The sequence below is a fragment of the Enhydra lutris genome, unplaced genomic scaffold, assembly GCF_002288905.1.
Source record: "Enhydra lutris kenyoni isolate GAN:26980312 unplaced genomic scaffold, ASM228890v2 scaffoldscaffold6, whole genome shotgun sequence".
NCBI classification, from domain to species: Eukaryota; Metazoa; Chordata; class Mammalia; order Carnivora; family Mustelidae; genus Enhydra; species Enhydra lutris.
Genome location: NW_019154090.1, coordinates 1,437,543 through 1,462,305, shown reverse-complemented (window position 1 = coordinate 1,462,305; position 24,763 = coordinate 1,437,543). Strand labels below are relative to the sequence as shown.

Genomic DNA, 24,763 nt, shown 5'->3' with positions numbered 1-24,763 from the left:
GGGCTCTGGAGAGGCCCTTCCGCCCTGCACCATCTGGCATGACGTAGGTGCGTGCTACGGACACAGCAAAACATAAGGCAGCAGGGCCGTCTGGAGACACCCCACGGGGAAGACCCAAGACACCACGTGGCCGACCGGGTGTCGGCATGAGGCACGGCACGGAAGCCTGGGCTGCCGGTTCTGCCGACAAGCTCTGGGACAGGCTGAGGATGCGGCTGTCAGAGCTGGGGTGGTCACAAGGGACCGCGGCAGGGGCTGGTGACGAGCCCTCGGGGCTGTTTAAAATTTTTTGAAGGACCTGACACGGCAGGGGAGTCCCGGGGGCCCACGCAGCGGGAGTCAGGGCCTTACCAGGAAGAAGCGCGCCTGCTCGGCTGTGAGCCGGACGCTGGCCTCCGTGTCCAGGTGGAAGGTAGCCAGGTGGCGCTGGGAATCCAGAGCGGTACCCCGGCACAGGGTGCTGCGGGAAGGGGCGGGGTGCTCAGCGGGGGGCAGCGCTGGGGCCCAAGCCCTCCCACGCAGCTCCCCCACATTTGAATCCTTGCACCTCCCTGTGCACCTGTAAGGGCAGGGGTGGAGAGTGAGGGCCGCCTGCTGGGGGGCCCGCTGGGGGGTGTGCACGGCCACGCCCAGCTCCTGGCGGCCGTCCTCGTTGGCGTACTCCAGCACCAGCGCGTAGTGGCCCGGCCGCGGCACGGCCACCTGAAGCTGAACGTCCACCTGGGGGCGGCACCACGGTCAGAGGCCCCACCCCAGGCCCCCATGTTGTCCCCAGACACTGCTAGACATGGCCCTCACCTGCCACCCCACCCGCCCGAGCCCCCATTTTCCTTGCTGCCTGGGGCACCCCTCCAGGACACCCCACGGCCCCCCGCAAATCCGCCCCTGCCTCCCCACGGCCCGCTGCCCAGATGCCTAGCCCAGAGCTTAGGAATGAACAAATGACCTTCCTCACGATGAGCCAGGGGCAGGGGCCGCTGACCCCCCATCTACGAGTGAGGCCTCAAAGTCGAACTTGTGTCCTGTCTTGGTAATGGCACCCCACCCCTCCCCGCACTCCAGACCCTGCCCCTCTGCGAGGTCCTGGGGACACGCACGTCACTGCCCAGGCACCCCACCCCTCCCCGCACTCCAGACCCTGCCCCTCTGCGAGGTCCTGGGGACACGCACGTCACTGCCCAGGCACCCCACCCCTCCCCGCACTCCAGACCCTGCCCCTCTGCGAGGTCCCGGGGACACGCACGTCACTGCCCAGGCAGGCGGCCAGGGGCGGGTGTGAGGGGCTAAGCTGCTCCGTGGGGCAAGGCCGGGGTAGGCTGTTGTCCTGGCGACACAGGGCCTCCGGTCCCGCCGCAGAGGGGAAGCCGTCTAGGGGCAGGTGGCTGTAGAGGAGGCAGCTAGGGTGGGGGAGGGGGAACACGGCTGCGGTCAGCAGGGGCGAGCAGCCCGGGCCCAGGGAGGGGCAGGCCCCCCGCCCCCACCGGGCCGGCGCTCACGTATGCCCGGAGTGCTGGGCGGCGGGCCGGAAGGCGCAGGCCTCGGTCACCCGCAGCTGCAGGAGTGCCGCCTCGTAGTAGGTGCTGGGAAGCAAAACCACGTAGTCCTGGCGGGCAGGGGGTGAGCTCGGTACACTGGCCCTCGGCCCGGCCCGGGCCCCACCCGCTCAGCCCCCACCTCACCAGGAGCACCCCTTCAGCCTCCACGAGCAGGGTCCAGGTGCCGGGGTTCAGCACGAAGGGCTCGCCAAAGCCCCTCTGGGGCATGGTGACAAAGGCAGGCTCCGTGCTGGGCGGAAAGGTGACGGGCTGGCTCTGCTCTGTGCCTGGGGACACAGAATGTGAGACCCCTCGACTCTGCCCACGGGCCACCCCGGGGGGGGCGGAGGGGGACAGGTACCCCAGGGCCAGGGCATAGGTGGGCCCCCACCCACCCAAGGGCCCAGGCGGGGCTGCAGGGAGGGGCGGGGAGCGGGCGCGGGGCAGCCCCGGCACTCACAGTTGACGCAGGTGGCCAACCTGCCCTCCTCTCGCACAGAGACGTGCCCACTCACACTGGCGGGCCCACGGTTGACGTAGCGGAAGACCAGCCAGAAGAGGTCGGGGGAGGTCATGTTCAGCTTTGCCACGATCCTGGGCTGGTGGGGGGAAGGGGCACGGAGAATCAGGCGGCCCCATCCCAGCCTTGCCCTGCCCGCCCCCTCCATCCGCCGCCGGGGCGCCCGAGGCCGACGCTGGGGAGGCGGCCCCCACCTGCACGGGCGTCATCTGCGCGTAGCCCCTCCAGCTGAAGCTCTCGAACTCGAGGGGGTTGAAGCCGAAGCGCACGGTGCGGCCGCCCGGCGTGGCCGCCTCCTCCAGCTCCAGGCGGAGGTCGTGCAGGTCAGGGAGGTAGTGATCTCGCGCTGGCCTGGCCGCGGCAGGGGTGGTCAGAGGCAGCGCACAGGGTCCCCAGCGGGTGAGCCACCCGGCCAGCCCCCTGCCCCCCGAGCCAGGGGCGGCGGCACCCACTCGCTGCAGGTGAGGCCCTGGGTGTTGGGACGGCACCGGCAGGCGCCTGTCCTTGGGTCACAGCCCTGTCCCAGCGCACCGCCGACGTCACACCGGCAGCCTGCGGTGGGAGAGAACAAGGTCCATGCTGCTAGCTGCCCCCTCCGCCCCCACCCCGGCCTCACTGCTCTGCCCACAGCGGGCTCTGGACCCTGCTCCGGACGCCCAGGCCCATGGGGCTCTGTCCGCTGTCTGTGGAGGACAACAGGGGCCGAGAGGCCAGCTCCGACGGGCCACCAGGGGCTGCCGGGGCGCAGGATGGAGGGGAGGGAGATGGAGCAGCCCCTCCCTCCCGTGCCCTGCACAGGCCTCCCCAGACCAAGGTGCCCACCTCACTCATCCCTCCCTGGCCTCAGCCTCCCCCGGGATGTGGGCTGAGGACCACGGGGCACTTACCGCGGCAGCCGAAGTAGTCAGCCTGGTCTAGCCCGAAGAAGCCGTCCCGGCATGCCGCACAGGTCTGGCCGCACACGTGAGCTTTGCAAGAGCACTGGCCGTCGCCCTGCAGCGGGGGCGCGGGGGGTGCGGGTGAGACCACGCCGGGCGGAGTGGGGTCTGGATGTGCCTGTCCCACAGCCCCCGGGCAGCTCAGGCCTCGGACTCACCGGCCGGCACTCGGCAAGTCCGCCCAGCGTGCCCCGGGGATCACAGCTGCAGCCTGGTGGAGAGAGAGCAGGCCTGGACGCTGCAGGGCCGGCCCTCACCTCCCCGCGCTGCTGCCCTCCCCCAGTCTCCCCAGCATTCCTGTGCTCCCCCCCACCACAGACTCACGGGTGCAGCCCTCAGGGTTCCCGGGACTCAGCCCCCAGAACCCAGGTTTACAGCGATCGCAGCTGGGCCCCTCCACGTGAGCCCGGCACGTACAGGGGGCCTGTGCCTGGGAGAAGATGAGACTGAGGGTCAGGATGGGTCCCTGCCCCCTACCCCCTACCCAAAACCCTCAGCCCCAGAGCCCCGACACAGCCCCATCTCTGGCCCGTCCCTGGAATGGAGACAGAGGACGAGCCAGGGGAAGAAACGGTCCAGAGGTTGCCACGGCGACAGAGCAGCGGGGAGTGAGGGGCTGCCCTCCCCTGAGGGCCGACTAGGGCTTACCTCAGGAAGGCCGGGATCCACCGGGGCCAGCCCGGCAGGGTGGCAGGAGCCAGCTGGGGAGAGACCCAGCCTGTGGTCACTTCGCAGTCACTGACTCTGATGGCCAAGGGCCTCCCCAGGCCTGGCCCGGACCCACGGCTGCGTGGAGCCGCCTGTATGCCTCCCGCGCGGGCGTGAAGCCGTGGCTACGGCGGCTCGCGCGCCCCATGCACCCTCCCCCACTCCAGGGAACAGAAACGAGCACACAACAAGCCACGAGGCCTGCGGACGTGTGTGTGAACGCGGGCCGTGCAGACAGCTGCGAACACATGTGTGCACAAAGCCCGTGAACACAGGGCGATGAACCTTCACACCGAGGACACTGCCACGGACACGTGCACGCTACCGTGCACGCGCAGCACACGATGTTCACGCAGGTGCTCACGTGGCCATGCGCACGGACGGCCGCAGGAACCCACGCAGGGGCACACGCGGCACATGCACGGGGACGGCAGGGAACGACACACACGGCACGGACACGCCCACGGCGCGAGCTCACCTTCACAGTATGGGAAATTGTAGGCGCCTGCTGCACACATGTCACACCGCAGCCCCGTCACCCGGGGCCGGCAGGGGCACTGCCCGCTGCGGGAGTCGCAGGACGCGTGCAGGGAGCCCTCGGCAGAGCAGCGGCAGGCTAGGCAAGGACGGCAGGGCGTGGGCATGCGGTGGGGACACGCCCGCCCTCCCTGCCCCCAGCATGGGCACTCACGGGCACAGTCGGGGAAGCCGTGGAAGCCAGGGCTGCACTCCTGGCAGGTGGCACCCGTGTAGCCCGGGTGGCAGTGGCACATCCCGCCCGGCCCGCAGAGCTGGTCCAGAGCACCCCGGGGATCACAGGTGCAGGCTGCAGGGGACACGGGGTTAAGCCCTGGGCGCACGGCAGGTCCTCCTGCTCCCATCAGGCCCCCCTCCAGCCCTCTGCTCACCGCGGCAGTTAGGGTAGCCATGGTAGCCCGGGCGGCAGCGGTCACAGTGAGGGCCGTCAAACTCCGGCCGGCACGGGCAGTGACCAGCCTCGTCGCAGCCCTCGGGCAGGGTCCCCACAGGGCTACAGCCACACACTAGGGAGCAAAGCAACACACCGGGGCCCCTAAGCCAGGCAGGCCATGCCCTGGGCCCCACACCCACCCGTGCCCGCTGGGGAGGCCTCACTCACACTGGCAGAGAGGGAAGTGGAAGTAGCCCGGGGCACAGCGGTCGCACGCGGGCCCCTCGAAGCCTTCCCGGCAGGTACAGCTGCCCGAGTCCCGGTCACAGTCCCCGTCCACCACTCCAGGGCTAGAGCACTGGCACGCTGCAGGAGGCAGGGGCCGTGCTCAGTCGGAGAGGGGACAGGCTCCCAGGGCCAGGGGGACAGGATCAGGGCTACACTCACGCTGGCAGCTGGGGCCGTAGAAGCCCGGGGCGCAGTGCTCGCAGTGGGTGCCCTGGAAGCCGGGTTTGCACACGCAGCGTCCCAGCTGTGGGTCCCTGCGGCAGGCGTTGCCTTGGGTCCCCGCGGCACTGCAGTCACAGTCTGGCGGGGGGAGGGGTGTTCAGACGCCCGCAGACCCGGCCCTCCCCGCCAGAAACCCTGCCCGCCACACACTCGCTCCCTTCGTCTCCACACTGTGCTCACACCGCACTAGGAGGCAAGAACCGCCAGAAGGCAGAGCCGCTGTCTGTGGAGAAGCGCGTCACGAATTCAGGGCGGCCCAAACTCGTGGGACACCGTTTGCGACGAAGCTGCTAAGTCCGCGGCAGGCGCCAACACAACCAGAGAAGACGTAAAAATGAAACAGTAACAAGGCAAAAAAGAGACTCCAATCTGATTTATGAGTAACTTGCAGCTTGGAAAAGAGGAGGGAAAGCACGGGGAACGTCTTACGCATAAAGAGAAGTCACGACTACTGTTTGTTGCTCGTAGAAAGTAACGGTCTGGTATTTGTCAAGTGCAGGGTGGCCCCCGGCTGGACCAGAGAGAGACAGAACACGGAAATCCTTCAAGAAGAAACGCAAGTCAAACCGAAACCCATCTGTTGCCCAACCTGGCAAGACACAGGCGGGAAGGAGGTATCTCAGGAGAAGAAGAAACGAGATGGAGAAGCAGGAGCGAGCCCCGCCTGACGGCCACGGCCTTGCCCGGGCCACGGCTCCTCTCACGACCCAGAACCAGAGGCCTCAGTTTGGCTCCTGAAGGAAAATCGAATCATGTTCTCTTGAAAAGCTGCACGTTGAACCAAGCACTCAGATGGGCCATGGACAGCTTCGTAAGGGGACAGCAAGGTGCAGAGAAGGCAGGCACAGAGACCCCAGAACATTCCAGGGAACCCAAGGCCACAAGCATCAGCAGGACGACAGGGAGCTCGCCACCCGGGTCTGTAGGACGCCCTGCAATCTAAGAGCAGGACCACGGGGTCGCGGGGCGCCAAGGGCCAAACCCCTGAGAGCTGGAAGGTTCTAGCAAAACCACCATCCTGGACAGAAGGGCTGGAGACTCCATCCCCAGGACCTGACGAGGTTGGAGCAGGGACGTGTGGATTTAAACACCTTAATGAACACATGCGCCTTGTGGGCGTACACGTGGCAACATGTACCCTGCGCGGCACTCGCGGACCCATCACACGTTCACAGAACATTCCAAAGGGCGTCACATTCTAGGTGAGAAGCAAAGACCCCATCTGACCCCCGTGCGGTGAACCTCGGACTGAGCCATCACAAAAGGACAGAACGGCCACGTCACCGCCCTGCGGGAGGTGCCAGCCACGGCAGCCCTCCGTCTCCCTCTGCCCTGTCCCCACTCGTGGTGTGTGCTCTCTCTCTCAAATAAATAAATAAAATCTTTAAAAAAAAAAAAAAAGGAAATCAGATCTCTCCCCCAAACTGAGAGAGAGCACCGAATCCTAACCACTAGACCACCAGGGAGCGTCTCTCCCCCAAACTGAAACAAGAAAAACCCCAGCGGATCTTATAGACGGAATCTTAAGCTGTAACTTGAAAACATCAATAAATTCAGGAAACTTCTGCTACGTCTAATAAGTGGAGGAAATAGAAGAAATTGGACCAGACGGTAAGAGAAATGAAAGGCACAATTCACGTTGGAAAGCTGTGCATGATTTTTATTTTCTTTTTTTTTTTAAAGATTTTATTTATTTGGGAGCGGGAGAGGGAGAAGCAGGCCCCCCGCTGAGCAGGGAGCCCGAGATGCGGGGCTCGATCCCAGGACCCTGAGATCATGACCTGAGCCGAAAGCAGATGGCTAACAACTGAGCCACCCAGGCGCCCCTGTGCATGATTTTTATACCAATACATTTTCAAATGCAAAGGACACGATCTGCTAAGGAAAAATGACTCAAACCGACCTACGCTGAGGTGGGAAATGAACGGACACAAGAACCAGAGAAGAAATGACGATTATCGAAGACCAGCAGGAGTCAGGACCAGGCATCCTTCTAAGTTCCATCAAACTCCTAAGATTTGGGTGGTTTTGGGGGTACCTGACAACTCAGCTGATGAAGGATCTGCCTTCAGCTCAGCTCACGGCCTCAGGGTCCTGGGATCGAGCCCCGCATCGGGCTCCCTGCTCAGCGGGGAGTCTGCTTCTCCCTCTGCCTGCTGCTCCCCCACTTGTGTGCTCTCTCTCAAATAAATAAAATGTTAAAGGAAGGAAGGAAGGAAGGAAAAAGGCAGGCAGGTAGAAAGGAGGAAAGGAAGGAAGGAAGAAACGGGTGATTCCGTGATTTGTAGACTGTTGTGGAGCGTAACCAAGTGTGGGTCATTTCCCAAGTATTTTCAGTTACAAAACTTAAGCAAGACGACGGCCCGCACCCCCCACCAAAAAAAACAACCTGGAAAGCCTTCAGCCAGCCTCCCTTACGAATACAGACACACAGGTGCTCTCTAGGAAAGGCACGAATAGAATTCCTTGCACGATCTGCGGCCCGGCACTGAAGCCCCAACGGTGTGGGCCGTCTGCAGCGCCGACCCTGGGCCGGGGGGACGGGAGGGCCCCCAGCACATCTGCTGGGCATCAACAAACTGCAGCCCGGGGGCCGCTCAGTGGCTCTGCAAATCAGGCCTTCCCAGAACGCAGCCAGGCCCACGCACACCCACACGCTCGATGCCAAGATCCAGCCACGGCGCGTGACGGCGGGGCTCCAGAGCCACGCACGATAGGACACGTGGCCCTCGCCGTCGACAGCAGGCAAGTACCATCCGGCTTCTCCTGGGAGAAGGCCGCCGACCCGCGTTCCCAGCACCGAAGCGAAGCGGATGCGAACATGTATGGAGAAACCGTCCAACAGCGACAGGCACAAGTGAGCGAGCGGAGCGTGTGCCACGTGCGCACGCGTCAGAGGGAGTCAGAGGAAAGAACCGTGGCCACAGGACCAGCTGGGGGTCCACATGCCAGCCCAGGGAACAGGAGCCCTGAAGACACAGGGCGGGTGGCCCCGCCGGGACACGGGGTGCGCGGAGAGCCGGCCCACGGACAGAAACGTGAGCACGGAGCCCGGACGACACACTCCCCAGGAAAGCAGATACGTGCTCAGGACACACTCGAAAGAAGGTCCCCTCAAGACGCGTCAAAGACACACAGGAGACAACAAATGCCAAATGCGGTCTAAGCAAGACCCCGCCGGCAGCAGAGCGCACCCCGTTAGGAAGGTGCGTCCCAAGAGGTGCGCCCAATTCCAGAAACGTGGCAGGGGGTGGGGGGTCCCCACCGGCCGAGCTGACAGCCACAAGCAGGGCCCGTGGTCCGGCGAGGACCGTCTGCGCCTACGGATGCCGCTACCATCACGTCGCCCAACACGGCTTCTTTCAAGACAGCGATTTGGCAACCTACAGCCCAGAACGTGCCAGAATAGGCAAGTCTCGTGACTCAGAACCTTCTAGGAAATTGTTTTACAGAAATTATTGAGAATTTATGGAAAGCTTGTGCTGCAAGGATGTTTACTGTAGCATTTTTTTTTTAGCTGGAAAGCACTTAAATTTCCAACAACTTGGGGTTGACTGAAGAAATGCTACATGTGTCCGATGACACAGAACGTGGGGAGACGTGCTTACAGGATGCGGCGGCAGGAAGGCCAGAGCAGCTCCCGGGACACACACCCATCTTCGCCCAGCGCCGTGTGCAGCGCGTGGGAGGGGCCCGGCTGTGGGGGAGGGGCCGCGCGACAGTGACGCGACTCTGGGTACCCCTGTTCTGCTTCATGCAGAAGGTTTCCTAACGCGAAGATGCATCACGTGCATGAAAACACAAGAGCCGGACATGAGAGGACCACACGACAACCCCACTCTCGGGGCCTCCGCAGGGGCCAGGGAAGGACAGGGGCCTCGGCGGACACTCACTCACGATCTGTCCCGCCGGTAGCACCTGCTCCCCGGTGTCGTTGGGGGACAAGGAGGGTACCGCTGAGGGAGGAAACAGCACAGGTCAGCCAGTCAGCTCGGCGCGGCCAGAGGCGGACAGGACCGAGGGGCTCTGCCCTGGGTCCCCCACCGGGCTCTGGGGACTGTAACCCAGCCACCCCGCCCCCAGCCGACGCCCTCACGGTAGCAGCGCGGGAAGCCGGTGAAGCCCTCGGCACAGGCGTCGCAGCGCTCGCCCGTGAAGTTGGGCCGGCAGTAGCAGCGGCCCGTCAGGTCCTCACACGTCCCGTCCGTGAAGTCCGACTCGCAGCTGCAGCCTGGGCGGGCACCGGGGCCTCATGAGACCCCGAGTCTGGGGCCACGGGGCCGGCTCTGCTTCCCTAGCGCGGGCAAGGGGGAGGAGAGCCAGGCCGGGCCTCCTGGAGCAGCACGAGGGCCCCCCCGACACCCCCGTCCCCCAGGAGCCCCCCTCCCGGGGCTGACCCCACTCACGGCGGCAAGCATGGGGAGAGTCGAGGGGCTGGTCTGGGGCCCGGAAGAAGCCAGGCAGGCAGCGCTCACAGTTGATGCCAGTGGTGTGATGCTGGGGCGGGACGGGGCCACTGAGTCCACAGACCCTCCCACCCCCAACTCCCCCCACTCTGGCCCTGGGTGCACCATGCCGGGGGCCCCGGCCCACCACCCCAGTGCCCCAGACCCACCCAGCTGCCACCACGGGCCCCCCGACCCCCCGACCCCCACCTGGCAGTCGATGCACACGCCCCCGACCCCCCGACCCCCACCTGGCAGTCGATGCACACGCCCCCGCCCCGACCCCCACCTGGCAGTCGATGCACACGCCCCCGCCCTGGTAGACGTTGTTCCGGTTCTGGCTGGCGCTGAGCCGGTCCACCTCAGGGTCATAGAAGCAGTCATCGGCGTGGCCGTGGCAGTTGCAGGCTGGAGAGAAGGGGCAGAGCTGTTTACAGGCCTCCAGGGACCCACCTCGCAGGGACCCCCAGGGCACATCTCACAAACCACCGGCGGCCCGGGCGTGGCCTGATGTGGGCGACAGCACACACCACGTGGCCGGGGCAGAGCTGGGAGAGCGTGTGCGGGGCTGCAGGCGAGCACGTGCTGGGCACTCACACTGGCACTCGTTGGCGCGGTCGGCGGTGGCCGGCTTCCACGGCCGCTGGTTGAAGCCGGGGCAGCAGCGGTCGCAGGAGCCCCCACACGTGTTGTGCTGACAGGTGCACTGAAGCCTGTGGGGACACGGGACAGGAGCGGCCACACTGTGGACCTGGGGGACACAGGGGTGCACCCAGCCTTCACGGAGGGCAGCAGGAGGGACGGGATTTGTTGTGGGTGGTGACTGGGATGGGGACTGAGTGGTCAGCGTGGCTGGGCCCCACCTACAGAGTGCCTGGTGCTCCAGGTCCTTCAGGATAGAGCTAGCCCCTCCTTGCCATGGCCAGGCCCTCAGGCCGAGCCCACAGCCTCCCCGGGCCAGGGCCGAGGCCCGGTTCTCACTCAGCAGTATGAGCTCAGCCAGACGCCCCCATGCTTCCAGTGCCTCCCCAGGGGCAAGGGGCCAGGAACAGCTTCCTCTTCCAGCGGGGGTGGACACCAGGCAGAGGCTCAAATCCTGCTGGCCGTTCTGGAGAGCGGCTCCTGCTGGCTCGGGGGACAGCTGGCCACGGCTCAGGCCTGAGGTCGCAGCCTCCTACCATTCACACACCCCTGCCAGAGTCCCACCCGACACACCCCTCCATGACTCAGCCACAGTGGGGCTGCCCGCTCGGTGGGCCCGGGGCCAGCACCGCACCTGCTGTGCTCTGCATGCCCCGAGCCGGACCTCGGAAGCTGGTCAGCGGAGCCCCAGGCCTCAGACCACACGGTCAGAGCCCCGTCCCCTGCAACCCAAAGAGTCTGCAGGGCCCTGGGTATCAACACTGTGGCCGCTGGGGTCTGGGCTATCTGGAGGGCCTCTGGGGAACAGGGAGCAGGAGCAGCTCCAGGAAGCCGGCCTGTCTCCGCCCTGGCTCTGGCGGCCTGATGTCGGACCTACAGCTGGCGTCTGGCTGTGCCACGGTCTGCGTAGGGCGCCGGGCAACGACCCAGGACGTGGAGCCGGGCAGTGACACCGCAGGTCACTGGGCAAAGGACCCCACAAAAGCCCTGGGGAGCGACCATCCCCAACCAAGCTCAGACGAGGCACTGCTGCAGGACCAGCAGGACACAATGCAGCCGGGTCTATCAACGCAACCGTCAGCGTGACCCAACCCCAGGAATCAGGAGCACGTAGGTAGAAGCCATGAAATAAGAATGCTTAGAGTTATAACCAAACATAGAAACTAACTAAAACACAGGAAACGCGATGCTATGAAAAAAGAGAGATGTGGGACGCCTGGGTGGCTCAGTGGGTTAAGCCGCTGCCTTTGGCTCAGGTCATGATCTCAGGGTCCTGGGATCAAGCCCCGCATCGGGCTCTCTGCTCGGCGGGGAGCCTGCTTCCTCCTCTCTCTCTGTCTGCCTCCCTGCCTACTTGTGATCTTTCTGTATCAAATAAATAAATAAAATCTTTAAAAAAAAGAGCGAGATATGGCCGAAGAACCAGACACAACTTCTATAGACGGAAAATAAAATCACTGCAACTGAAGACAGCGGACGGCGACGCCCGGCTGGAGGTTTGGTGATCCCAAGAACCGACCCAGAGCAGCTCAGAAGGCAGAGAGGGGACCACAGGAGACATTCAGAGACAGAAGGAAACCACAGGGAGATCCCATCCACGGAACGGGATTCCAGAAAGAGGAAAGAGGTAGAGAGCTGGCAGGCAGAGCGGATGGCCAGGAATGGTCTTGAATTAATGACACACACTCTCAGATTTAAAAGGCAGGAGTCGGGCCCCTGGGTGGCTCAGTCGTTAAGCGTCTGCCTTCGGCTTCAGGTCATGATCCCAGGGTCCTGGAATCGAGATCGGGCTCCCTGCTCAGCAGGAAGCCTGCTTCTCCCTCTCCCACTCCCCCCACCTGTGTTCCCTCTCTGTCTCTCGCTCTCTCTGTCAAATAAATAAATAATCTTCTAAAAAAAAAGAAAAGGGCAGGAGTCCTGAGCCACAGAAGACCTACGGCTCCTAGATGCCGTAGAGGAAATCCGCAGAGCACCAGGGGAAGGTCATAGAACCCTCCAGAAAGGACAGATAAGCCAGAGGGGCAACAACGCAGGTGACTGTGGACTCTGCTGACCATCAGAACGCCAGGTGACGCGCTGGCACGGCCGCCAACCGGAGTTCTGTAGCCAGCTAAACGATCCCCCGAGAGGGAGGCTGATGCAGCTGTCGCAGCAACGGTCGTCAGACAGGGACACGGCCTCATGGCAACAACAGCCAGAGACATGCTTCGGGCAAAGGGACCGAGTGGCCAGGGTGCAAGGTGCGTCAAGGAGGGGCGCGGTCAAGGGCCTGGGCGGATCAGGAGGCGGCACCTGGGCCGTGGGGACGGAGCTCCTGCTTACAGGGCCATGTGAGCAGCCGCAAGAGCAGGTCAACCACGCCCGTCACGAGGGCCGCGGCTGCTGTGAAGTCCTGCCCCGGCTGAACGCGGGCGTCCCCGAGAACACGCAGACTAGTCCCCGCGGTGATGGTAGCTGGAGGTGGGGCCTTTGAGGGGTGATTAGTCGTAAGGATGGAGCCCCCATCAGTGGGCGTAGCGTCCTTGTAAAAGGACCCCAGAGAGCTCCCTCACCCCCTGTGCCACGTGAGGACACCCCGAGACGTGGGCCCTTGTCGGCCTCGAGAACAGCGGTAAGTTTCTGTTGTTACGAGCCCCTCGTCTACGGTGTGTGGTGACGGCGACCCAACTGGACTGAGACAGCGATCGAAACAAAACACGTAACTTCCAAACCAAGGGAAAGGGGGAGAGTGAACGAGGGATTCAGGACAGAGCGAGGCAGGTAGCTGGCAAAGCGGTGGTGGTGATGGGGGGAGAGGGTGCAGGTGGGGGTGGGGACGGGGACGGTGGTCCAGGCGGGGGCTGATGGCTGGAGACGACGGAGTCGGGGGTACGAAGGGGCGGAGCTCTCCCTGAAGAAGCGGCTGCGGCGCAGGACACGGGAGCAGAGTGCGCAGGGCAGGCCAGCGCCCCGAAACACGGTGTGTGGGGGGTGCTGGTGTTCGTGCTTCTGGGGAAGCCGCCCAGCCCACCCCACCCCTCGCGCCCCCAGGCAGAGCCGGGCTCAGGTCACACCCTGGTACAGGGGAGTCAGAGCGGATGCCAACGCCTCCCCAGCAAGTAAGGGCAGGCCCGCCGCTCCTCTGAGGCTGATCTGGTGCCCGCGGGCTCCCCTCTCCGCCAGCGCACATTCCCACGGGCACTTAATTTCCCAGGGCCACCAGCAGCGCCTGAGCTCCGGAAGCCGTGCGCAAGGACCGTGCGGGGTGGCAGGGGGAGCAGCTGGGGACAGCAAGGAGCGTCTTATCCATGTCCTGAGGGAAGGGAGGGGGCTGGAGAACAGGGACGTGCAGCCTCAGGCCAAGGATATCCCCACTGCCCCACACAGGGCCCCAGCTTCTCCGGGGATGGCAGAGGCCTCTGACTACAAGACAAATAGGTCGTCCCAGGCACAGGACAGCCCTGCACTTGGCCACACACCTAAGGGGATGGAGGCCAGGGGTGGCCACGCAGGACGAGGGACACAGTGGGCAGTGGAACCAGGTCTCCCACTCCCTGCACTGGGAAGGGAATGAGGAGGATGGGGGCAGCGGGCCTCACCTGAAGGGGTCGGTGGGGTCTTGGGCATCGCAGACGTCCGCGTGGCCGTGGCAGACACAGCGGCCGCCGATGCTGATGTCCTTGATGCTGTAGTAGTACTATGGGGGTGGGGGCGGTGAGTGCCACGGCCCCCTGCCCCAGCCGGGCCCCGCCGGCCCCACAGCCCCTCCGCACCCTGGCCGCGCCTCACCCGGCGGGTGACGGTGGGGTCCCGCAGCGCCTTGCCCATGAGGTGGCCCAGCAGCGTGTTGGTGCGCAGGAGCCGCAGGCGCACGTTGCTGGCTTTGGTGAACTCCCACAGCAGGGGTGAGGAGGAGAAATTCCTGGCCCCCGGCCGCCCGTTCACCAGGGACACCACAATCTGCACGCGGGGCAGAGGGTCAGGCCAGGGGGGCCGCCACCCTCCCACGAGCGGGGCCCCCCCCGGTGGCCCCGGGGCCCACCTCTCCGTTCTCCAGGGGCACGATCCTCGAGTGCTCGGTGGAGCAGATGACATGGTCGTCCCGCGCGATGCGCTCCAGCGTCTGTGGCCCGAACCGTTCCAGGCAGTCCCTCTTGGACGCTGTGGGGACGCGGGGCCCAGGAGCGCGCTGGAGCACTGCCGCTCCCCGACGGGCCGCCCCACCACCCCTGCGGCGCCGGGTTGAAGAAGGGGGGAGGTGCCTCCCCAGGAGGACACGGAGGGCGGGGCGGCCCCTGCCCAAGCCCAGAAACCCTGCACTTGCGCACGCCTTGCGGACTGACACCTTCCAGCCTTCGCCACGCGTGCCTCTCTCTGCAGAGACAAGTGCCCCCCACATCCCCATCCTTGGATGACCATCTCCAACTGCTCTCGCCTGTGGAGTTTTGGGGGACCCGTGACCGAGGCCCACCCAATCGCAGGCTCCCATGGTGATCGGTCACGGAGGCCTCGGACGTGGCGGGCTAGGGAGCCACCGTGCCTCCCGCCCTCGTTCCTTCAGGAGCTGCCGGACCATGAAGCCGGTCGAGAGGGAGGCAAGAGGTAGCACCAGGGACGCCTGGTGCCACCAGCCTCTGGGCCCAGCCGTGCCCCACATCAGGGACAGGAGCTGCTTACCATGCACCTGCCCTGGGAACTCACGCCTCACGCCCCTAACACATGCGGGAGGGAGGGCATGAGGGCCGGCCTGGCACGCGGGGACTCTGAAGGAGCCCAGCCACAGCAGCCCACCCCAGGGGACGGACCCCATCAGCCCCCACCGGAGACTCACAGGCAAAGAACTGCCATGGCTGGTAGGTGTGGCCGAAGTCTGTGGACCGCTCCAGCACCCAGAGGTCTGGCCGCGGTGAGTTGGCGAACTTGATCAGCACGTAGGCCACGTGGAAGACCTGTGGGGGGCGGCGCGGTGTTGACGTCCCAGGCCCCCTCCACTCAGCCCAGGGCCCCAAACACTCGGGGTACTGCCCCACCCTGTAAGGTGGGCTCTTTTCCCACATTGGCCATCTGGGGATCTGGCCTGTGGGGTCCAGCCAGCTCAGAGAGCGGCCCCCAGGTCACTTGGACCCGTGGCTGCTGAGGCCGGCACCGGGGACACGGAGACAAAGGGTGGGAACCCACGGTTTCTGAATGTCTCCCCTCCTGGGCTTAGGGGTGCCTCCCTCCATCCCTGCCCTAGAGGCACATGGGTCTGTCAGGCTCTGAGGCCGCAGGCGGACCTGTTGGGGCTGGGATGGAAGGGGCACACAGGGGCAGCCTGTCCAGTGTCCAGGCAGTGAGGCCAGCCGGCCTGGACAGGAGCTCATTCCACGGTCCCTGAAGCTCTGGTGGCCAGGCCTGGGCAGGTGGTGGGATGGTAGCCCAGCTCCCACGTATGCCAGGCCTCTCCAAACAGCGGCAGCTCCCAGGACGGGGCCCTTGTCCCAGCCCCACCTTGGTTAGCCCCTCGTCATTCTCAGGGCTGACTCAGGACCTGCCCCTTTCCCTCTGACTGGCCCATGGCCACCGAGGTCCCGGGGACAGGCCCTGTCCTCCTCAGGAGGCCCCAGTAGGGTAGGCAGACCGGGGAATGAGGCCTCTTGGGACTGGGCTGGGGAGACCCCAGCAGCCCAGGAGCTGGAAGCTGGAGCATCGTGGAGCCCCGGGCATGTCAGGGCAGCACAGAGACGGGGGAAGGGCGAAGCTGTTCCTCCAGAGGCCCCAAGAACCCCTCGATCCCCAGCCAGACCAGCCTGTCCTGTCGCTGGTCCCAGCACAACCCCACTTCCAGGCCGCACTCATGCCTGTCTCTCACGTCTTCCAGACCGGAGGTCAGCATCCTGGGATGCCCTGGTGTCTCGTGCCCCTCGGGGCCGGCCGAGGCTCCTCCTCTGTCGATTGCCCTCAGGCCTGCACCCAGCAGGTCTGAGCCCCAACCCCCTCTGGCTGGGTTCTCGTTGCCAAAGGTACCCCTCATCTAGCGCCCCGGGGACGTACTACATGGCAAGGGATCCCCACATCAGCGCCCAGAGCCCCCAGCCCCGGGCCACAGTTCCCAGGAAGGGCCCTGAGAACTGCCTGTGGGCTCAACGATGAGGCAGGGCCACAGAGACCCCTCCGAGGGCAGCCAGCAGAGAGGCCCACCCTCACACGCCCAGCCGTGCTTCTCTGGGGTGCCCCTGCTCGCACGCTTCTCAGGCTGGCATCTGAGTGCCCAGCCCAGCCCCAGGCTCCGCGCGCCGACCACAGGGCAGAGATCGCTGAAGGGAGGGATGATGGTTTCCAGGCCCTGGGGCACTGAGGGCCAGCCAGTGCCTCCCCCGCTCCCAGCCCTCTGCCCCAAAGTCAAGGGAACAACAAAGCAGGCAGGGCCACTGTCCAGGCTCGCCTCTGGGCAGGGTATGCTCGGGCTCTGAGGAGACCCAGGCAGGGAAGGCAGTGGGGCTTGGGACATCCCCAGTTTGCACTGGGAGGGCCAGACACTCAAGAGTGGGAGGTCCTAGACAAGGGCAGACACAGCCAGTGGACATGCCCCCTTGGGGGCCTGGGATGGGAGCCCACACCGCCATCCCAGGGCCCTCCCATGGGCACCCCCAGGCAGGCAGTGAACTGTGCACCAGCCTCAGGGGTGACATCCCGCTCCAGGCCATCCCCCGCACCCTCATCAGCGCCCCACCAGCCCTGGGAGCGGGTCCTCTCCAGTACCTCCTTCCCTGGACCTGGCGGGCCGGGCCCAGAGCAGAGGGGCCGCACGGCACAGGGCAGGGGCCCCTTGAGGGCTGCCCAAGGCCCAGAGTCAGCCCCCCACCCCCCATCAACCTGAGGCCACTGTGGTGACCCCATGAGGGAAGGTGGGCACAGGCTGCTAAGAATGGGGGGCGGGAGAGGGTGGGAGGTCTGGGCCCCTGAGATACACCTTCTGAGTCCTGCCCTTTCCAGAAGGCCGGCGTTCGCAGAGACAGGCCCAGTTCATGCCAAGAGCCGCCTCTCCCCAGGGTGGGAGGGGGCACGGGCTTATTTACCCGCAGCCAGAGCACCCAGGCTCTGACAGCGTTGTCCCATTAGCCCCACCCATTGGGGGAGGGGCTTCAGTCAGTGGCGGGGCGGGGGGGGGGGGGGGGGGGTGGTACTAACCCTACACCCAACCTGGCACCTTGGCTGACCCTCAGGCGCTCCAGGGAGCTCTGGGGGGAACTCCCATGGCTCCCATGCCAGGAGGGGTCTCTGTGAGGAAGGGGTCACAGCAAGAAGGGCAGGGAGTAGGGGGCACTGGGTTGTGTGAGATACCCACATGCCGTTCTTGGGGGGTGGCCGGCGGCTCGGCCCCCACCAAAGCCCAGAGGAACTTAAAGTTTCCCAGCCAGCTCCCCTGGGACCCACCCCCGCCTTTCCCTGAGCGAGGCCGCCGGGCTGCCCTCTCTGCTGGCCAGCTCTGTCCCTCCCCCAGGTCGACGCTGGTCGCATTCTTCCCAGCTGAGAGCACTTGCACGACTATTGATTCAAATGCACCGATCAGGCAGGACCAGGGTGTGGAAGCATCCGCCCCCATGCGCAGCGTCCTGGGACCCGCTGAAGGACCCCTGCCTCCATCTGTGTGCCGCCTCGCCAGTCGCACGGGCCCTCAGGGGCTGCCCCACGGCCCTGGGCTGGAGGGGAGGCAGCCGCGCACCTTGCATGCCCCATCTGTCCCCAGTGGGGTTGGGTTGCCAGGACCCCACAGCGGCCCCAGACAGGGCCTGGGAGCACAAGCAGACCCCTGTACCCGCCAAGACCCAGCCTTCCCCCACCGGCCCACCCGCCCCGCGCCACCGCCAGCGGGGCTGACCTTTCCTGCCGCTGCAAAGTTCTAGGCAGAAGAAAAGTCTTTTAACGCATGAAGCCGAACAAAAGCCTGCTGAGTTATTTTTAAAAATTGGGCTATTTTGGGGGCAGGCACGTCTCCAGCACAGCAGCTGCCGCAGCCCCAGCCCCCACGCCTGGCCTGAGCGCCGAGGGTCAGGGCTCCACAGCAGGCAGCACAGCCCCGGGGACCATGGCCGGAGGGGGCTGGGGCCGGGGCAAGAGGCCCGGGTGGGTTCCAGGGTTCAGTGGCTGCAGGGCCCCGGCTGTCCCTTCCCCTCCCAGGACAGGCCGGGGCGGGGGGGCAGTAGGAAGACAAACATAGCAGGGGTGTGGGTCGGGACACAGTATCTCCCCAGAGCCCGGAGCAGGCAGAAACCACCTACCCCTGGAAGTGGGCGAGCAGGAGTCAGGGCAACACGGGGAGGAGGGGTGGGGGTTGTGCACGGGGCTGGGGTCTGGGCAACACGGGGAGGGCTAACAAGAACGCTGCTGCCACAGACCCCACCGCAGCCTCTGGAGCCCCCAGGCACGGGAAGGGGGGCAGAGGGGGACGGCTGGTCAGCAGCCGCTTGGGCTGGGGCACCCACGTCACCAAGGGCAGGACTGTGGCGGGCACAGCCCACCCCCGCCCTGGCCGATCTCAGGGCTGGGAAGACCCAGGCTGGCCCTCGTGCCCCTGTCCCAGGGGAGGAGGGAGCCTGTCCGCCACCCCCCACCTCAGCCCCGTTCTGCTGGGCCGGCCGGCGTGAATCACCGGGCAGCCTGTGACTCAGCCCTGGCCCCACAGGAAGCAGGGCCCCACGCTGATGCCCGGGACGGGCCAGGGTCCCAGGCTGTGGCCGGGCGGAAGCAGGAAGCCCCTCCTAGCCAGGCGTCCGGGCTTCCCCTTGGAGTGAGCCCTGGGACACCCAGACTCCTGGATCCTCCCCCACCCCAGACTGCCAGAGCCCACCTTCAGGGCCCCGCACCCCCAGGTCTGCCCACCCTCCCCGCAGAGACCCCCATCTGGAACAGTGCAGACAAATGGCAGAGCAGGGCGGGCGTGCCTCCTCGAGCCCCCAGCTGGTTAAATAAGCACGGCCGTCCGCCTGGCAAGCTCCGGGAGGGGCAGGGTTCGCGGGCAGGAGAGCAGAACACGGAAACGCGGGACGTGCCTGGTGGCTTCAGGGCCTCGCTCTGCCGGTCGGGGCGCTCAGGGCACAGGTGTGCAGAGCGGGGGGAGACCTTTGGGGAATAGGGGCTGGGAGGGCCCTGACAGGTGCGCAGGGCCCCACTGGCGAGAGCGGAGGACGACTATCTTACGTGGCTCAGCACTTCGCTATTCCGAGACCCCCACCGACAGGGGCTGTCCCTGGTCCCCTCCTCCCTGCAGCCTGGCCCAGGTCAGGCCAGATGGTCAGTCGTGGACCACAGGACACAAAGTTTATCCCCAGGGGGAGCCTCAAACCTAAACAGTTTAGTCTCGGTGCTACTGGAGACCAGTGCGGGGGGTTTAAACACAGAGAACTGGAGGCTTTGGGGGCCCTCCGGGGGTGGGGGGAGAGGAGGTGGTGGGGAGGCACGTATCCAGCCTGAGTACGCCTGGACAGCCACAGGCAAGCGCGTCAGCGATGAGATGCGTAGGACTGGCGACAAATGGCCCCCAGGCCTGGGCGCAGGCGGCGCCTCTGGCCCCATGTCCTCTAAGCAAAGGAACCTGCTCATTCTCATGAGGAGAGGTGGGGCCCATACTGGAGAAGGGGTGTCTACCCCACGGACGCCACCAGGACCCCCAGTGTCCTCGCCCGGGGAGCCCAGCTCAAGGGCCCATGTCCAGTCCAGCCCCCACACCTGTCCCGGCTGGGGGCTCAGTAACCAGAGCCCGGCCAGCCTTGCCCATACTTCCTGCCACTTCTCTTGAACAACCCCACTGACATTCCCAGGGTGCCGGCCACATGGCTGAGTGCCCAGCCAGGCCAGACAGCTGGGCCAGTGGCTGTAGCCTCATAAGCCAGCAGACCTGCCCAGGGAGCCCCGAGCCAGCTGGCCTCTGGCAACATGCTGCCCGAACCCGGGGCGGGCAGGGCAGAGCTGCCTGGGGACCCTAACAGCCAAAGAAGCCAGCGTGCTCTAATGCCCTCGGCCCACATGCAGGAGCTCTCATCCCCACACTCAGAGAGGAAACAGCCCAGGAGCCACAGCCCACATGGGCGGGCTGTCCCCAAGACCACCATCAACTCCGGAGACCGGCACCAGGGTCTCAGTCACTCCACCCTGGCTCAGTTTCCCCAAGTGTCTAGGAAGGGCTCACCCGCAATGGCTCGCAGCTGTGCCAAAGCTTTGCTCCTCAGTACGCCCTGTCTGGTGGGTGGTGGCAGCTGGTGTCCGCCCTGGCTCCCCACTGTCCCCCAGGGAGTGCACAGACCCCTGACCCTGGCATTTCTAGCCCTCAACATTTGGCCTCATACCCAACTACCCCAGCCTACACCCTGACGCTGAAGCTGGCCCCCTCTGCACCATTACCCCTACCAAACCCTTGCCCCTGGCCTTGGAGGGCTGAGACACAGGGCTGGCCTGCCCGGTCACAGGTAAGAACACGGCTAGGAGGGGATCAGCATCCCCCCCTGAAGCAGGGTCTGGGCAGTGTGGCTACATCAGGCAGGGAAGGGCGAGGACTGCTGGGGAGAGTCCCTCCCCCACGGCAGGCCCCAGAGGGCTGTCTGGAAAGGCCGGGGGTCTCCCCCACAGCAAGCCGCTGCTATCTCTGCCCAGCTCTTTGAGACACTGTCCCGAGCCCCCCATGGGGCAGGGCGCCGGAGCCAGCACCTATCCCGCTGTGCGGCCCGAGCCCGGGCTGTCAGAAATGATGCCCATCCTGCCCTGGGTACAGGGAAGGGGAGCCTCAGGCTGGCAGGAGGCCCCAGGAGCACCCCCAGGCAGGCCCTGGGACACCCACTTCTGAGGCCGGTGCCCAGCAGCGTCAGACCAACAGCTCTGTTCTCTCAGGTCTGAGGTTCCTGGACAAGGTCCACAAGGCAAATGCGGCAGGGAACTCGGGCCTGGGCCTCCCGTGCCCTTCCCAGCCAGGACTTTACTTACAGAACCTCTGTTTCTCCATCTACCAAATGGAAGGAAGAGGATCCCACTGTCCCCCGCCTACCGTGAGATGGGACAGACCACCAGAAGACGGAGAGGTGACTCAGGGCAAGGGGAACAGGCTCACGGAGGCTCCCTGAGGCTCCTGGGCCCCCAGACATGGCAGGGATCACGCGCCATCAGTTCCCTGCCCGCCCACCGGGCATGCAGCCTCCCTGCCCCCTTTCTCGGCTCTCCAGGGGGCAGGAAGGCCCCTGGTGCCCAGTGCCAGCTGCCTCCTCCCCCTTCCCAGGGTATCCGCTCCAGATCCCAGAACAAAGGCTGCTGGCGGCCCGCCACAGGGGGCGTGCCCAGACCCACTGCCCGCTTGGCTTGGCTTCCTCACGGAAGCCCAGCCCCACCCAGGACCCATGCCTCCAAGCACGCCTTTCCCAAAGGGGGAAAACCCAGTACGCGGCCAGGACCCCTGGGCTCTGCCCCTTGGGCTGTGCTAGCTTGGCCAGGCCCCTTGGGCTCAGCCTGTCACCCCATCTGCGCCAGGGAGTGGGCTCAGAGGGTCCTGCCCTGGGGACATCCTCAGGACCTCAACAGACAAGGAGCTCTTGAGGGCTCAGACCCCAGGTCACTGAGAGGGCCACATTCTAGGCCCCCAAACATGCTCCCTGATGCTCCAAGCCTCCACCCTCCAGAAACGTCGCTGCTACTCCTACCCTACGTGGGGCTCCCCTGCCCTGCAATGGGGCACTGAGGGCCAGGCCTGGCCTCCATCCCCCACCCCAGCAAGCAGGGGCACCCCGCCAAGGGACCCAGTTGCTGCTCAATGGCTCAGGGAGGAAGAGGCAACGAGCTCCCTTTCCAAGAGAGCGGTGTTGAATGCGGGAACTTCCTCTGGGACCCCATCTCAGTGGAGAAACATGTGGAGGGAGGAGATTTCTCTCTCCCACACAGCCAAACACTGGTCCATCTACGCTGCCCAACTCCAAAGCATGTGAGCAGGCAGTCCGTGTCCGCTCCCTCCCCATCCATGCAGGCAGCCCCTTGGCCAAACCAAGACAGGCTTAGGGGGATTCATCTGCAGGAGGTAGAGGGGAAGGAGGCAGGGAGGGGGCAGTGGATGGATGGAAAGAGACATCGGTACGAGGGAGGGTGGAAAAAAAGGAAGGAAGGGTGCGGGAGGGAGAGAGAGGAGTGTGACCCTTCGGATGGGTGAGTCACTCCTCCCTCCTGTGTTCTTCTCTGTGATTTCACAGTTGGGGAAACTGAGGCTTGGAGAGTCAGGATATGCTGTGACAGCCGCTCGATGGCCTGGAACCAGCGCACAAAGCAAACATAGGGCCAGCCTCATCAGCTACGGCCCATTTCACAGATGGGGAGGCCGGGGCCCCGGAGCCCTGAGGGAGCAGAGCACCATCTGAGCCCCTCCCCAGCCCCTCACTGCACCTCAGGGGGGCCTCGTGCCCACGTGCTCTGCGGCCACCCTGGCATTGCCATGAAGACTGTGCCGGGCTCGGGCCTTCCTCCCTCCCCGGCCCCCCCCCCCCCCCCCCCCCCCCCCCCCCCCCCCGCCAGGTCTGTCCCACAGAGGAGGAGGGGAGGCAGGAAGAACCCTCCAGCTCAGCAAAAGTTCCCTCCCACGGCCCCGGGGAACAGCAACAAGCTCTCCTTACCCACCCATGGGCCCCCAATGCCAGTGCCAGAGAGAGGAGGACCCCAGGGCCCCACAGGGCTTCTGATGCCCCTCCCAGACTCCCTCCAGGTGCGGGACAGCACGGATGTGATCAGAACCCAGTGAGCTGAACGGACGCGGACCAGCCCACTCCCCAGTCCCTTCCACCCCCAGCCCGGCTCCTCCCCCTGCACGAGGGCTGCTTCTCCTGAGGGGATAACTGAGGGCATAACCACAAAGGAACCGGCTCCCCTCCAGGCTCACCTTCCCCTGGGCCAGGCCTGCTGGCTTCCAGGCTTCAGGCAGGAGGAACGCCAGCAAAATACCCCAACTGCCCCCTGGGCCCCACCCTTCCAGCCACTTCCCCACCTCTCCTAACAACACCAGGGGGACAGTGGGGGAGGGGGCCAGCAAGGAGCAGACATCGACCTGGTCACACCCCAGGACGGTGGCAAAGCCAGCCGCCGTGAACAGGCAGGGCTCCAGCAGGATAGAGCTCATAGCTGGGACCCCAGGCAGGCCTGGGGTCAGTCACTTCCAGGCTCAGCCTCATCGACCTGCCCCCACCGCACCCGCAGTGGCAACAGGACTGCAGGCCCGTCTCACAGGCAGGTCACCGGGGCCATGCACTGGCCAAGTCCCCCACAGAGCAGGACAGAGCCTGAGGGAGTCCGACCCCCGTCCCGGATCCCACTAGCGAGCAGGGCTCATTGCTCACTGAGAAAATGCCTGCCCCCCGCCCCCTGAGCTGGGCCTTCAAAGGCCAAGGAGGGCATAAAGCAGTGGCCTGAGCAGGCGCACCTGACCCAAAGGTGGCCCACCTGACCCCAAGGTGGCCCGGACAGCACAGGTATGCCAGGAATGTCCACTTCCAGAGCCTCCTCCGAGGCCCGGGCCCCTCCCACAGCCGCCAGGCAGCGCCAGGCTCCAGGCAAAGGAATTCCTCCAAGTAAACACCAGGGCCTCCCAGCATCTGGGCCCGCCTCCAAGCTGTCCCCTGACCCAAACTGTGACCTTTGGGAAGCCCCCTCCCACCTCCTCTCCCCCTGTGTGCGGCAGGGGTGCTGACAGGACACACAGAAGGTGCCTGCGGCCATGCCTCCGTTAGCATGGGGCCTGCCACCCGCAGCTCCCGCCAGGCCCCAGGCCACCGCTCCCGAGGTGGGGGACCCTACCTGGCCCAGATCCAGGGTGACGTTGACCTCGTTGTACTCTAGTCCCCGGGACAGCGGTGGGCTCTGCCACCAGCGCTCCGTGCCGTCGATGGCGTTGCTCACGGGATGTGCCCTGTTGCTGTTGGCGGCCGTGCAGATGTCACAGTACTGGCCCTGGGGGGGGCGGACGCGGTCAGATGGCGGGGGTGGGGGGCTGGCACCCTGCCCCTCGGTCACCCCCCAGCCCCGCACCCCCGACCTGCCGACCCTCACCTGCCATTCCCCGCTCGCTCGGCAAGCACAGAGTGCCTACTACGTCCTGGGCTTGGGGGTTCGGCTCTGGGGAGGGACAGTCGTACCCCTCACAGGGGAAAGAGGAGAGCGGGGAAGGAGAAGGGCTCCCTCTTTAGGTGGGAAAATCCCTGTGCGCCTCTCTGGGGGGCGTCTGAGGCCCACCCTGCAAGTGGAGGGGTGGAGGGTGGGCTCCAGGCAGGAGGGGAGCCCCACAGGGCCCGGGGCCAGGAGGAAGCAGGGACCCCGGGACCCAAAGGCCAATGGAACCGGAGCCCAGGCAGAAAGAGGGCTGGTCTGGGGGAGACCACAGTCCCCAGATGGAAGGCCCGGGAGCATCGGGGGGGCACAGTCCCCAGACGGAAGGCCCGGGAGCATCGGGGGGGGTGGGGTCCAGGTGGCTAGGGCGATGGGGAGAGCCAAACTGCACCCCCCAGGGCCTCCAGCCCCTCCCCCACAACCCTCCCGTTCTACCCAGAGCCTGGATTAGGGTCTCCAGAGAGAAGGAATTA

The 24,763-nt window shown here is 65.5% G+C and overlaps 1 protein-coding gene across 2 annotated transcripts in view; it reads right to left on the bottom strand.

Moving 5' to 3' along the window:
* LOC111141516 (laminin subunit alpha 5) overlaps positions 1-24,763 on the bottom strand; it is a 47,528-nt gene that overhangs the window by 18,529 nt on the left and 4,236 nt on the right. For both annotated transcript variants that reach the window (XM_022494120.1, XM_022494121.1), the window contains exons 2-28: positions 23,982-24,134; positions 15,019-15,136; positions 14,230-14,348; positions 13,977-14,147; positions 13,787-13,884; positions 10,164-10,279; positions 9,856-9,974; positions 9,528-9,618; positions 9,218-9,352; positions 9,015-9,077; positions 5,059-5,199; positions 4,840-4,977; positions 4,610-4,744; positions 4,393-4,527; positions 4,180-4,317; positions 3,642-3,694; positions 3,318-3,423; positions 3,152-3,204; positions 2,943-3,048; positions 2,508-2,607; positions 2,250-2,406; positions 1,996-2,134; positions 1,680-1,822; positions 1,497-1,603; positions 1,244-1,397; positions 560-720; positions 352-460 (exon numbers count right to left, since the gene is read on the bottom strand). In XM_022494120.1, the coding sequence (XP_022349828.1) occupies positions 352-460; positions 560-720; positions 1,244-1,397; positions 1,497-1,603; positions 1,680-1,822; positions 1,996-2,134; positions 2,250-2,406; positions 2,508-2,607; positions 2,943-3,048; positions 3,152-3,204; positions 3,318-3,423; positions 3,642-3,694; positions 4,180-4,317; positions 4,393-4,527; positions 4,610-4,744; positions 4,840-4,977; positions 5,059-5,199; positions 9,015-9,077; positions 9,218-9,352; positions 9,528-9,618; positions 9,856-9,974; positions 10,164-10,279; positions 13,787-13,884; positions 13,977-14,147; positions 14,230-14,348; positions 15,019-15,136; positions 23,982-24,134 (3,258 nt within the window). The remainder of the gene's footprint in view (positions 1-351; positions 461-559; positions 721-1,243; positions 1,398-1,496; positions 1,604-1,679; positions 1,823-1,995; positions 2,135-2,249; positions 2,407-2,507; positions 2,608-2,942; positions 3,049-3,151; positions 3,205-3,317; positions 3,424-3,641; positions 3,695-4,179; positions 4,318-4,392; positions 4,528-4,609; positions 4,745-4,839; positions 4,978-5,058; positions 5,200-9,014; positions 9,078-9,217; positions 9,353-9,527; positions 9,619-9,855; positions 9,975-10,163; positions 10,280-13,786; positions 13,885-13,976; positions 14,148-14,229; positions 14,349-15,018; positions 15,137-23,981; positions 24,135-24,763) is intronic.